This window comes from Myiozetetes cayanensis, unplaced genomic scaffold (genome assembly GCF_022539395.1).
Source record: "Myiozetetes cayanensis isolate MyiCay16 unplaced genomic scaffold, myiCay2020 scf62, whole genome shotgun sequence".
NCBI lineage: Eukaryota > Metazoa > Chordata > Aves > Passeriformes > Tyrannidae > Myiozetetes > Myiozetetes cayanensis.
The window spans coordinates 36,335-49,421 of NW_026087876.1; the positions used below are offsets into that span (position 1 = coordinate 36,335).

The 13,087-nt window shown below is 55.1% G+C and overlaps 1 protein-coding gene across 1 annotated transcript; it reads right to left on the reverse strand.

Annotated features, from left to right (window-relative positions):
• Window positions 1–1,542: 1,542 nt before the first annotated feature.
• LOC126651457 (hydroperoxide isomerase ALOXE3-like) lies at window positions 1,543–5,935 on the reverse strand. Its single transcript, XM_050337364.1, has 13 exons — window positions 5,798–5,935; window positions 5,179–5,377; window positions 5,023–5,104; window positions 4,811–4,933; window positions 4,610–4,713; window positions 4,193–4,515; window positions 3,914–4,117; window positions 3,699–3,785; window positions 2,965–3,134; window positions 2,767–2,888; window positions 2,573–2,673; window positions 1,934–2,104; window positions 1,543–1,722 (listed from the first exon to the last, which is right to left on the reverse strand). The coding sequence occupies exons 1-13, from the start codon at window positions 5,933–5,935 to the stop codon at window positions 1,543–1,545; spliced, it is 2,004 nt and encodes a 667-aa protein (XP_050193321.1).
• Between the last annotated feature and the right edge of the window lie 7,152 nt (window positions 5,936–13,087).

Genomic DNA, 13,087 nt, shown 5'->3' on the forward strand with positions numbered 1-13,087 from the left:
AAGCCCCACAGGTGAAAGGGACTCTCCAGGGTCTTGGGGAGAACAGGAAAGCCCTGGGGTGACCAAGTCCCAAGGACTGCCCTGGGCATCCCGACAGAGGGGCCGTTCCCCACCCTGAGTGCTCCTGGACTGGGCTGGGCCTGCACAGCGGGGGTTGTGGGGCCATGTGGTGGGAGCAGGCCTGGGATGTCGCAGGATAGGTTACAAACAGGGGTCATGAAGCTGCTGCCAGGGGGTGACAGCAAGGCCAGGGACAGACAAGGGATTGCTGGGCGTGGCCTGGGCTGTGCCGGTGGGACTCTGGGAAAAGCAAAGCTCACCTGGAGTTGGTGGCTGCAAGAAAAGCCAAAAGCAAAAAGAGCTTTCATTTCTCTACTAGAGACCAAAGATCAAAAAGGGAAATGCAGGGCTGCTGTGGAATGGGGAGGGGGATTTAATCCCAGCAGACACTGGTGTGGTGCTGAGGGGCTCCATGGCTTCTTTGCCTGAGTCTTTACTGGAAAGGTCTCTCAGGCCTCTGTGGTCAGTGAGGGGCTTCAAGGAGGGGGAGAACACATGTTGGTAGGAACCTCATGAGATCCCAGGACAAATGTCAGTATCTGCTCCTGCAAGGGACTCACTTTGGCCATGGCACAGGCTGGGAGCTGCCTGGTTGGGGGCAGCCTTGTAAGAAAACTCTGATGGGCAGGGAGCTGGGCAGGTGGCAGCAAGGGTGGCCATGAGCACCCTGGGCTGTGTGACCCCTGCCAAGGTGGTGGATTATCCAGGTTGCTGTGCCTTGGTTTTGGTTCCTCAACACAGGAAAGATGTCTGTAAACTTGAGCAGGTTTAGTGAAGGGCCTCCAAGGTGGGGCTGGAGCACTTTGCCTGTGAGGAGAGGCTGAGGGAGGTGGGTTTAGATTGGATCCAGCCACACCAACATTCAACCTCAAAGAAGGAGTTTAGAAAGCCAGGGGGCCAGGACGGGTTTTGAGGTGTTCAGGATCCTTTCTGCATCTCGTGACTCAAAAGTATCTTCTTTAATAAACTTTGTCTGAAGCTCAGTCTACCCCATAACAGGGGGGAGCTGGGAGCACTGAGGAGGACACTGGGAGTGCTGCAGAGACTGGCAAGCACTGCAGGGGGACACTGAGGTCACTGGGGATCAGTGATGGACACTGTGAGACTGGAAGGAGCCACTGAGAGCAGTGGGCATTATGTCTCAATTGCCTCAATCCAGTCCCCACTTTGAGTGGCAGCTGTGGGGAGGGACCAGGGGGTCCCCGTAGTTTCAGAATGCCCCCCCCACCCCCGAAGCAGTGAGGGTTTGATTGACAGCCTGCATTTATTGGGGGAAGGAAACAGAGCAGGAGGTGCTGCGGGGGTAAATGCTGAGGGTGTCCAAGTGTGGGCTCCTGGAGGTGCCAGGGTTATCCAAGTGCAAGATACTGGGTGACAAGAGCATGTGGGGTGCTGGTGGAGCTGGGAACTGGGGGTGCTGGGTGCACTGGGTGTCCAGGTGCTGGGAGTGCTGGGAGTGCTACGTGGGTACAGCCCCTGCACTCAGATGGAGATGCTGTTCTCGGTCTCCAGTGGGTTCAGGTAGTTGTATCTCAGCTCAGCCAGGTAGTTCCTCTCCTCGATCCGGTCCTGGATCTCCTTCAGCTGCCTTTTGAAGGCCCGGATAAGCTGCCGAGGTTCTGCCTCTGTGAACCGCTCCTCGGGGTACTGCCCCAGGAGCCTCTGGGGAGACAGGGATGGGGATCCCTCAGCTTCAACCCCTTGGTGCTACTGGGGGATTCTCTGGTACCCTGGTAGCTGTGGAGCAATGGTGGCCATCCCCCAGGCTTGAGGACATGAAAGGTTGTGACATCCAGCCTTGTGGACACCTTTTGGGGTTCCCAGACCCATGGACCCTTTTGAGGGGCCATGGAGACTGTGGGGCCAGACTCACCCTGTCCTTGAGTTGGGAGCTGAGGAGTATCAGGGTCACTAGGATGTTTGCAGTGGTGGCCACCTCAGGAACCGTGTCAAGGAAGTGCTGGAGGAAGGCCCGTCCCTTCTCACGGGGTGGTGGGTGGCGCATGGAGGACGGGGCATTGGGGACGAAGGCACCAAAGTCATACTGCAGGGGGACACGTCACTGGAGAGGACACCACCGAAAACATCCCCCGAAGGGGACGGGTGGGAACGTCCCCTGGCACAGAGAGGGGAGAGATGGGAACATTTCCCCATCATGGCAAGGGGATGGATAGGAACATCCTATCTGGCATGGAGAGGGGACTGATGAGGACATTGTCTCCAGCCTGGAGAGAGGATGGGACAGCTGGGGTCATCCCTTTCTGCATGAAGAGGGGATGGATGGGGACATACCTCTAGCATAGGGACACGTTGGATGGGGGCATTCTTCTGAGGTAGGGTGGGGACATCCTTACAGTATGGGGACAGGAGGGATGGGGACATCCCTCTGGCATGTAAAGTGGTGTGACATGGACATTGGTTCAGGATGGGAACATCCCTCCTGCATATAAAAGGCTGGGAGCAGGACATGACCCCAGCACAGCTGGGGAAATCCTTTAGGTCTCTGTCCTACCTGCCCATTGTTGACAGCCGCGTGCTGAGCCGAGCAGGTGAACATCACCATGCTGAGGAACTTGATGAGTTCTGCCACTGTCTTCAGTGAGGAGGGGACACCTGGGTGGGAGGGGGACAGCCAAGAGCCTCAGGGACCTGTCTCTGTCTCCTGCCACCCCTGGGGACATGCCGTGGCAGCTGCAGGTGTGCTACCTGAAGAGGTCCTGCCCAAGAAGCCGTTGGTGAAGATGTCCATCACCCAGGCCTGCAGCTCCGTGTCCCCGCTCACTGCAGCATCCCCACCATAGTAGAATGTCACAATGCCGGTGACAAAGCTGCCACAGGAATGAGGTGATTGTGACGTCCTGGGGCACACCCAAGACCACTCCCAACCCCCAAAACTGGTCCCACCTCTCAATGGCTTCCCAGAGGCTCATCCCATCATCCCGGTAGTGGTAGTTGGGGACTTGGGACATGCCACGGTGGCGGATGTCATCAGGGAGGCACAGGGATGTGTAGGTCACCTGCTCCAGGCCCCGCTGCACCACCAGCTTCAGCCCCTCATAGGTCACCCCTGAGCCCTGGGAGAGGGGAGGCACCCATGGGTGGGCAGGGTGGGCAGTGCCAGGCTTCAGTGTCCCCCAGTGTTCCCAGTGTACCCCAGTGCCCCAGTGCTCACCAGTCCTCCAGGTACACACCCAGTCCCCCAGTGCACCCCAGTGCTCTCCAGTGTCCTCCACTCCAGGTTCTCTAGTGTCTCCCAGGGCCCCCATATTTCCCAGTGTCCCCCAGTTTCCCCACTATACTACAGTGTTCCCCAGCAATGTCAGTACAGCCCAGTGCCCCCAGTACACCCCAGCACTCCACATTGCTTCCAGTAGCACCTCACTACCCTCCAGAACTCCCAGTAGACCTCAGTGCCTCCTAGTGCCCCAAGAAGGCCCCAGCATCACCAGTAGACCCCAGCACCCCCATACCCCTCAGTGCACGCGGTGCCAACTGTTCTCTCAGTAGCCCCCAGTACCCCTAGTGGACTCCAGCAGACCAACCCCCAGTGTCCCCAGTAGATCCCAGTGCCCCCCAGCACTCCCACCAGGTCCCAGTGGCCCTAGCAGAACCCATTGCTCCCAGGCCCCAGGGCTCACCTTGTCGATGAGGCCACCGGGGTTGATGAGGACGGAGCGGGCCAAGGTATTGATGTGCAGTGTGTAGCGGAAGTGGGGTATGAGGAGCTGAGGGAGGAACCAACACCTGGCAGGTGACCAGGGACCCCCCACATGAAGCAGGGGGGCTGTCACACAGAGCATTGCCACTGTCAAATGGGCAAGGGGGCAGCAGGTGGCCTCAGGGAGGACCTTACCTTGAAGAGGGGGTGGCCTGTGGGCAGGTGGCGCAGAGTGGCAACAGCAAAGACCTCCCCGAACAGATGGGTCCTCAGCAGGTGGGTGAGGAGCTGGTGGCTGTAGAAGTCAGCATTGCGCACCCAGGTCTTGGCCAACAGCCAGTCCCACTCATCATCGCTTGGCAGGAAGATGGGGCTGGAGGGTCCTGGTTTTTGACTGAGCTGTGGGACACCACCTCATGGTCTGGGACCATCCTCACCCTCCCCACAGCACACTTTGATGTGGGGCATCCCTACCTGGATGGCGATGGGGCGCAGGAGCCCATCAGTGCCCTGGTGAAGGAGGCAGAGTGGGGCTGCCACGTATTGCTGGCGCCCGTTGATGGTGTCGGCTGGGATGTCGTCCAACACCTCATAGTCCACAATGAAGATCCGACCTTCTTTCAGCTCCTTGCCCAGGTCAGTGCTACTCCCTAGTGAGCCGGCCACCATCTCTGGCGTCACCGGGAATTTGGGTGGCAACGCGGTGCAGCACCGAATGATGATGGGGTTGTTGCCGTTGAGGAACTGGTAACCGAAGAACTCATCTTCTTGCCAGTGCTTGGCCACGTACTCAGGGACTAGCGGGGTGGTCAGATATCAGCACCCACTTCCCCACCCTTCAGGGAGAGGGAAGCCCCGAGTGGTAGAGAGGGGGACGCACAAAGCACTCACCAATATCCCTTCCCTGTGTCCGGGAGAAGATGGTGCGCATCTCATCCAGGCTGTTCCAGGAGGTGTTTCTCAGCAGGAACCCTGACAGAAAGTGGGAGGCCCCTCTACAGGGCAGAGGGGGACCTCAGCACACCCTGTCTCTTCTCTGGCCCCTCTTCCCACCACCATCCAGGTCCTACCCGGCCTCAGAGCAGTGCTTACTGTAAGATGAGGAAACCAGTGAAGTCAGTGGCCCTGACACAGGAGAACTGGATATTGGAGTCCAGCTCGAGGATGGAGCCCACGTCGAGGCAATGGGGCCAGCCCTGGGCAAAGGTCTTCCACCTGGGGTGGCATATGGGGGCAGATATCAGCATCACCACTGACCAGCCAGCTGACCAAAGTGGGCCTTGTCCCCATGCCCCTGCTGTCACCGGAAAGCCTCCTGTCGCGCTGCCAGCTCTCGACGCCGATGTTCCTTGAGGATCTGCAGCTCGTCATCCACTAGCTTCTTCCCTGGAAAGGAGGAGGTGGGATCAAGGTTGGACCTCCAGTTGTCAGAGGAGGATTGGGGGTTGGGCATATCTTACCTGAGCCCTCCCGCACTTCCAGCGTGGTGACCCCCTCCAGCCACTGGTAGCAGGGGAAGCGGTACAGGGTGCCACCGGGGGCTGTCACCTGGATGTCCTTGCAGAACCAGGCATCCTCCAAGAAGAGCCGCCACTTGTGCAGGCGGACAAGGACAATAGGGCCTAGGTCCTGCCTGCAGTCCACAGACAGGCTTTTCTCCTGGAGGGGAGGGAATGGCTTCTGTAGAGTGGGCAGATGCCCCAGAGTGGCACCAGGGGACACCAGCAGAGAAGAGGCTCAGAGCATCCCCTTGCTTCCAACCCTCAAGGATCCTTATCCTACACCATCCCCTCCAAATCCTTTTGTTCTACACCCCTGGAGCCCCTTTCCTCCATCCCCCCAAGATCCCTTCCCACCATCTCCCAAGACTTCTTCCCACCCATCCCCACAAGATCCCTTTCCCACCATCCCCCCCAAATCCTTTCCCACCATCTCCTTGTATCCCGGGAAGAGTCTGTGTAGCCCTTCAAGTCCCCAGGGCAGTTTGTGCCACCCCTCGCGTCCCTGGGACAACCTATGCCACCCTTCATGTCCCCAGGACAGCTTGGCCATCCCTTGTGTCCCCATCCCCATCCCCACCTGCCCCGGCAGGAACAAGAAGGAGACTGTGGTCTTGCGGCTCTCGCCTCGGCTGCCCACCAAGGTGATGGAGATGGAGTTGTTGGTCCCAGCTCCTACCACATCACCTGTGGCCACTGTCACCTTGTAGGTGGCCATGGGCGAGCTGAGGTGATGCCCAGGAGATGCTCTCAGAGAGGAGTGAGGGGCTCTGGGGTGCAAACTGCTGTTTTGGGTGTTTTGGGTGTCGCAACCCCTGTGGCTGTTGCATGAGTGGGTGACAGGTCCTTCCTCCTTAGGAAGGTGTTATCAGATCACTGCTAACGGTCAGTATCCGGTACATCTGATCTCAACTGGTGTGGCCGTGGGGACATTACCCAAGTGACGGCCCTGGGGGTGGTCGTGGGGACATTACCCAAGTGACGGCCCTGGGGGTGGTTGTGGGGACATTACCCAAGTGACGGCCCTGGGGGTGGCTGTGGGGACGTTACTCAAGAGACAGTCCTGAGAGTGGCCCTGGGGACATTGCCCAAGTGACAGTCCTGGGGATGGCTGTGGGGACATTACCCAAGTGATGGCCCTGGGGGTGACCATGGGGACATTACCCAAGTGATGGCCCTGGGGGTAGCTGTGGGGAAATTATTCAAGCAACAGCCCCAGGGCTGGCCATGGAGACATTACCCAAGCAATGACCCCAGGGCTGGCCATGGGCCAAGGGAGGGGCATTAACCATGGGCCAGAAGCTCCACCTGCCCCTCCAGGGTCTCCTCACCTGTGTGACCCAGAAACAGCACTTCCCCGTCCTGGGAGACGTGGCCATGCTGGAGAGAGTCCAGGGATGGTGGTGAAGGGACTGGAGCGCTTGGTTGGTGCTGTACTCAGGGTTTGGGCTTCCATGATCATGGATTCACTTTTGAGAAGGTCTGTGGGATTCACCTGACCAGTTGGGACAACTGGGTGGTTACCAGTAAGGTGGCCAGAAGTGTCAGGGAGCTTTAAACTGGACATAGGGAAGGGCCACCAGTATGGTGACTAGGACTGAAGGAGGCTGAGGGTGCTGGAATGGAAAGACACAGTGAGGCCTCATGAATTCCATAAATACCTGTAGAGAGGGTGTGGAGTGGACAGAAGTTTGGGCATGTATCTTCTTCTCCAGGAAGATGGACAGGAGGAGATCAACATGCAGGTCAAATTCTTTAGGGCATTGAGGTTTCCTGGGAGCAGTGAGGGCAGCTGTGGTCTTTCAAGCCCTTGGTCTCCATCTCCTCCACTGCTCTGGAGGCACCCAGAGCCCCACGCTGACCCTGGTTGCATCTGTGACATTGTCCTCTGTGTCCCCCCCACTGTTTTGGGAACAACATGAAGCCAAGCTGGAAGATCCTTTCATGTTTAATCATGGACAAGGCTGGTCAGTCTCATCTCTGTGCTGGGCAAGATCACGGAGCAGATCCTCCTGGAATCGATGCTAAGGTACACGGAAAATAAGGAGGTGGCTGGTGACAGCCAACATGGCTTCACTGAGGGCAAATCAGGCCTGACAACTTTGGTGTCTTTCCTGACAGGATTACAGCAGTGGTGGAGGGGGAAGAGCAACTGTCACCCACTTGGACTTGTGAAAAGTATTTGACACTGTCCTGCACAACACCCTGGTTTCTAAACTGGAAAGATATGGATATGAGGGATGGACCACACTCGGTGGATAAGGAATTGGCTGGATGGTCACACTCAGAAGGTTACAGTCAACAGCTCGATGGTAAAGTGGAGCCCAGTGACAAGGGGCGTCATCGGGGAGGGGATGAGACCGGCACTGTTTGACATCTTTGCCAGTAACAGGACAGTGGGATTGATGATACTGGGAGTGAGTGGAACTGCCTAAGACCATAGAAGGAGTGACTGGGATCATACTGGAATACTGGGGGTGAGTAGAACTTACATGAACCTTAGTGGGAGTGACTGGAACTGAATGAAACCATACAGGAAGAGACTGGAATCATATTGGGAGTGGCTGGGATTATACTGGAATCATTCTGAGAGTGAAAGGAATTGACTGGGATCATACTGGGCGTGACTGATACCATACTGGGGTGAATGAAGCAATTTTGACCAAGCTGGGGGAGATTGCCATAATACTGGGAGTAACTGGAAGTGACTAGGATCATACTGGAAGTGACTGGAACAATACCCAAACCTCACTGTGGGTGACTGGTAGCAACTTGGACTAAGCTGGGAGTAATTGGGATCCTACTAGAAGTGACTGGAAGCAACTGGGTTCATACTGAGAGTGTCTGGAACCACACTGGGAGCAAATGGCATCATATTGAAGGTGACTGGGATCATACTGGGAGTGACTTGCAACTGACTGGGACCATAGCAGAAGTAACTGGAATCATGATGGAGATTTTAAGAACCAAACTGGGAGTGACTGGGAGCAATTAGGACCACACGGGATAAGTGTGATCTGATTGGGAGTGAGTGGGAGTGACTGAGAGTGATTGGAATCGTACTGGGATTATTCTAGGAGTGACAGAGAACATACTGGGGTCATACGGGTAGTGACTGGAACTGAACGTGACCCTAGTGGGAGTGCCTGAGATTATATGGGGGGTGACTGCAAGCAGCAGGACTATGCTGGGGGTGACTGGGATCATACTGGGAGTGACTGGTATCATGCTGGGAGTGACTGGGAGAAAGTAGGACCAAACTGGAAGCAAGTGGTACCATGCTGGGGGCAACTGAGATCTGATAGTGACTGAGAGGGAGTGGGATCATACTGGAATCATACTGAGATCATACTGACTGGGACCATGCTGAGAGTGACTGGAATCGACTGGACTCCTACTGGAAGTGACTGGAAGCAACCTGGTTCATACTGGGAATGACTGGAACCATACTGGTAGCAACAGGAACCACACTGAGGCCATCTGAGATCATACTGGGAGTGACTAGGAGTGACAGGCATCATATTGGGATTGTACTAGGAGGCACTGGAACTGAACGGGATCACAGTGGGATTGACTGGAATCATACTGGGAGAGAGTGCCTAGATCATACTGGAATCATACTGGAAGAAACTGGAACCATACTGGGGGTAACTGGGAGGAACTAGGACCATGCTAGGGGTCAGTGGGAGTGACTGAGAGTGACTGGGATACAGGGATTGTAGTGGGAGTGACTGGGACCATGCTGGAGACAACTGGAATCAAACTGGACATGACTGGGAACATACTGCGAGTGACTGGAAGTGACTGGAACCATACCAGGGGTGACTGGGAGCAACTTGTACCAAGCTGGGGGCAGTTGGTGTTCTACCAGAAGTGACTGGAAGCAACTGGGTTCATGCCAGGAGTGTCTGGAACCACCCTGGGGGCAAATGGGATCATACTGGGAGTGACTGCAACTGACACTATAGTGGGAGTGACTGGAATCATACCAGGAGTGGCTGTGAGCATACTGGAATCATTCTGGGAGTGACTGGAACTGACTGGGGCCATAGTTGAAGTGACTTGGATCATATTGGGGATGACTGGAACTATACTGGGGGTGAATGAGAGCAACTTGGCCCAAGCTGGGGGCAATTGGCATAATAATGGGAGTGCCTGGGACTGCCTGGGATCAGGGTCCTCTGACCCCCACATTCCAGCCAACCTGGGTCTCCCCACCCCATGACCCCCCTTTCCTCAGTGTTGGGACCCCTGGACCACACTTTCCTAGGCACTGGGACCCCTCGGACTCCCCATCCCTGGTCTCTTCACCCCAAGCCCCCCTTTCCTTGACCCCATGCCTTACCTGAATCTCCTTCAAGCTCTGCCAGCTCTTCCAGTTCTCCCTTTCCTTCACCCTTGGCCCCCCTCAGGCTCCCCAAGCCTCCTTGTCCCCATAGTTCTCGACTCTCAGCACTTCCTGCATGTGGCACTGTCCAAGCCCAGGCTGCAGTTCCCCAGGATGTGTCCGTGGATGGTTCCCAGGAAGTTCCAGGGAGATCCCAGTGTGTTCCCAGGGGGATACAGGGGAATCACCCAAAATTTCGTGTGTCGTTGTCATACTCCCCCTCCAGCACTCCCACCTCATCCCATCCCATCCCCCACTGCAGTGCTTTGGACCCCTGCAGCCACAGTTCCTGGGCACTGGGACCCCCCTGAACTTCTATTTCCAGGCACAGGGGTCCCCCTCCACTGTATTACCTGGCACTGGGAGCCCTCTGAACTTTCTAATCCAGCACAGACACACCCCAGACTTTCATTCTTGGGCATAGGCACTGCCCTGAACCTGCATTTCTGGTCCCCCTTTTCCAGCATTGTGACCCCCTGAACTCACATTTCTGGGCACCTGGACACCCCTTTCCCTGGTGCCAGGACTGCCCCTGCACCCCCTTATCCTGCACAAATACCCTTCTGCACCCATCCCTTCTCTCCCAGCCCTTGGACTGCCCCTTTCCTGGCACTGGATTCCCCCTGGAACCTCATTCCTGCCTTTCCCAGTCCCCAGATCCCTCTTTCTTCAAAACTGCAAGGCCCTGCAAACCCCCCTTCCCAGCCGTGCCAGGTCTCCCACCCCGTGACCCCATTTACTCGACACTGGGGTTTTTGAGAGTCTCCTGGAGAATTTAAGTGCTTTTCTCAGTGTACAGCGCTATCAGTCAGAGCTGTTGAACCTCTAGAATGGGAATGTAAAAGTCAAGCTGTTGAGCTTTTTGTCCTGGATACCCTTAGTGTGTGAGCAGTTAGTGATAGGCTTCTGTTTTGGATCCTGACTCTGTGAGACTGAAGAATTATGATGATGCAGAGAGCTGAGAAGGAAAGTGTAGATATCAGCATGTGTGGTGCAGTTCAGTGGGTGCAGTGGAAGGTGGAGCAAGCAACAGCTTTCTCACCTGGCCCTTTTGTGGGCCAGATGTTTTCAGTTGTGTAGCTGGATTCTATGAGAATTTGAGTAATGTACATAAATTCTGTGAGAATTTATTAGTACGTATAATTGGGAAGGAGTTCATGTTGTGTCTCAAGTATGGTGCAAACAGGAGTTTGCACATGAAAGGGGAAGGTCAGCCAAACTTTGAGGATAGTGGTGTTTTCAACTTTTATTTGTTCTTTGGCTACTTTAGCTGGTTCAGTCCTGGGACTTTGCCCTCTTTTGCAGGTTTTTAAAAAGTCTTAAATAAATAATGCAAACACTCTGGGCAGTTTATAGCTTAATCCAGAGAGTAACAGCAGTGCCGTCCCAGTAGCCTCTGTAAAGAGATGAGTGTTCCAGGTGAGTCGTGGAGGAGCAGGGGTCCAGGGAACTTTCAGAAATGCCACAGAATATTTTCTTTCCCTCTCCAAGGTGTTCCATGCAGTGAGAGCCGCAGGCTCCGACTCTGGCGGCCGCCGGGCACTCGAGGACCTCGGTGCACTTTGGAGACAGTGAGTGGTGGAATTGTTGGGGTTTGGCCCATGTGCAGCTGAAGTCGTACATTGCTTTTGGTCTCCTTTCTTGGAGGTGATGAAGAGAATAAGCAGTGACTGCAGGAACCTCTGAGCCAGCCAAAGGGACCTGCTTTTGGAAGGTGGATTGACAGGCCCAGCTCTCTGCAAGGTCAGTCGAGGGCTCTGAGCCAGAGAGGGCATGAAAGCCGGGTACAGGCTTGGGAATTGCCAGAAAGGCTTTTGAAATGAGTGTAGGGGAAAGGTATGTCTGAGAAGAAGTCCCTTAGGAGAGGGAAGCAGAGAGGCTGAGTTTTCACCCCATCACCAGCGTGTGCAGGGCAGAGCAACCTCACACAACCTTAAAAGTGTGGGCGGAAACTGAAGGAGGTCCTTGCAGTAAGAGGTGAGAGTAAAGGAACTCAGATAGAAAATTACGTCAGAATGTTGCACTCTGAGGGGATCCATCAGTATGTGCCCTCGCCTCTGTGATTTTTTTGCAGTAGCCATCTGTATTCCCAGAGGAGCAGAGCCAAAAAATGTCATAGTGCAGTCCCTCTAATGAGCCATGGGCCCCTTTGTGATGTCATAGTCTATCCTCTCCATTCTGGAATATCCCCTGGTAACGAAAAACCAATACCCCACATTGTCAGATTGCAGCCCCACCCGCCTGCTGTGGGCTTCTTTGTGATGTCACGGCCTATCCTGTCCAATTTGGAAAGGCCCCTGGAATACAAAGAACACACATCCCACTCCCTGACATTGCAGCCTCACCTCTGTGCCATGGGCCCCTTTGTGATATCACGGCCTGTCCTCTCCATTCCACAATGGTACCTGGCAACCAAAGAATCAACGCTTCAAACCCCACAGAGTAGCAAAACCCATGTAAGTTTTCCCCTTTGTGATGTCATGGTCCATCCTCTCCATTCCAGAATAGCCCCTGGCAACCAATGCAGTCCCACCCACAAGCCATGGGCCCCTTTGTGATGTCACAGCCAATTCCCTCCATTTCAGAACAGCCCTTGGAAATCAAAGATCCAGTGCTGCACCCTCCACATGTCAGTCCCACCCGTGTGCCGTGGACCCTTTGTGATACCAGGGCCTATCCTCTCCATTAGGAATGGCCCCTGGAAACCAAAGAACCAACGCCCCAGAGTGTCAGAGTGCAGCCCAACCCGTGTGCCACGGACCCCTTTGTTATGTCACGGTCTATCCTATCCATTCTGCCATCAACACAGGCAGCCAAAGAACCAACCCCCCCTCCATCCCCACAGTTCATATTCACCTGTGTGCCATGGGCCCCTTTGTGCTATCAAGGCCTGTCCTCTCCATTCCAGAATGGTCACTGGAAACCAAAGGACCAAAGCCTGTGATGGAATGACACACAGACCTGTGGCTTGATGGACAGAAATCACTTTATTGCAAACGATCCAGGGGTTTTAAACCATTCCCTTTCAACTGGGAGTGGTTGAGCAAATCAAGGCAGAGCACAGCTGCAAGCCACACATCAACCACACTCACAGTCTGGCCACACAGACACCACACAAGACCTTGGAGTTTCGGGTTACCCTTATTCGCGCCCCTGCACGGTAAATTGCAAACCAAGAGCTCAACTCTGTCCCTGGACAGTAAATCAAGGCTTTAGATAAAACAATACAAGGTCATTTAGACATTTCCCAGGCCTTTCTGATTTTCTTCCTTCTTGTTCTCACACTGGCTTGCTACAAACACCCCACACCCCCACAGTGCACGCCCACCCATGTGCCATGGGCCCCTTTGTGATGTCACAGCCTATCCATTGTAGAATGGCTCTGGGAAGCCAAAGAACACACGCCACACTCCCCCACATTGGTGACCCACTTGTCTGCCATAGGAATCTTTGTGATGTACTGACCTATCCTGTCCATTCCAG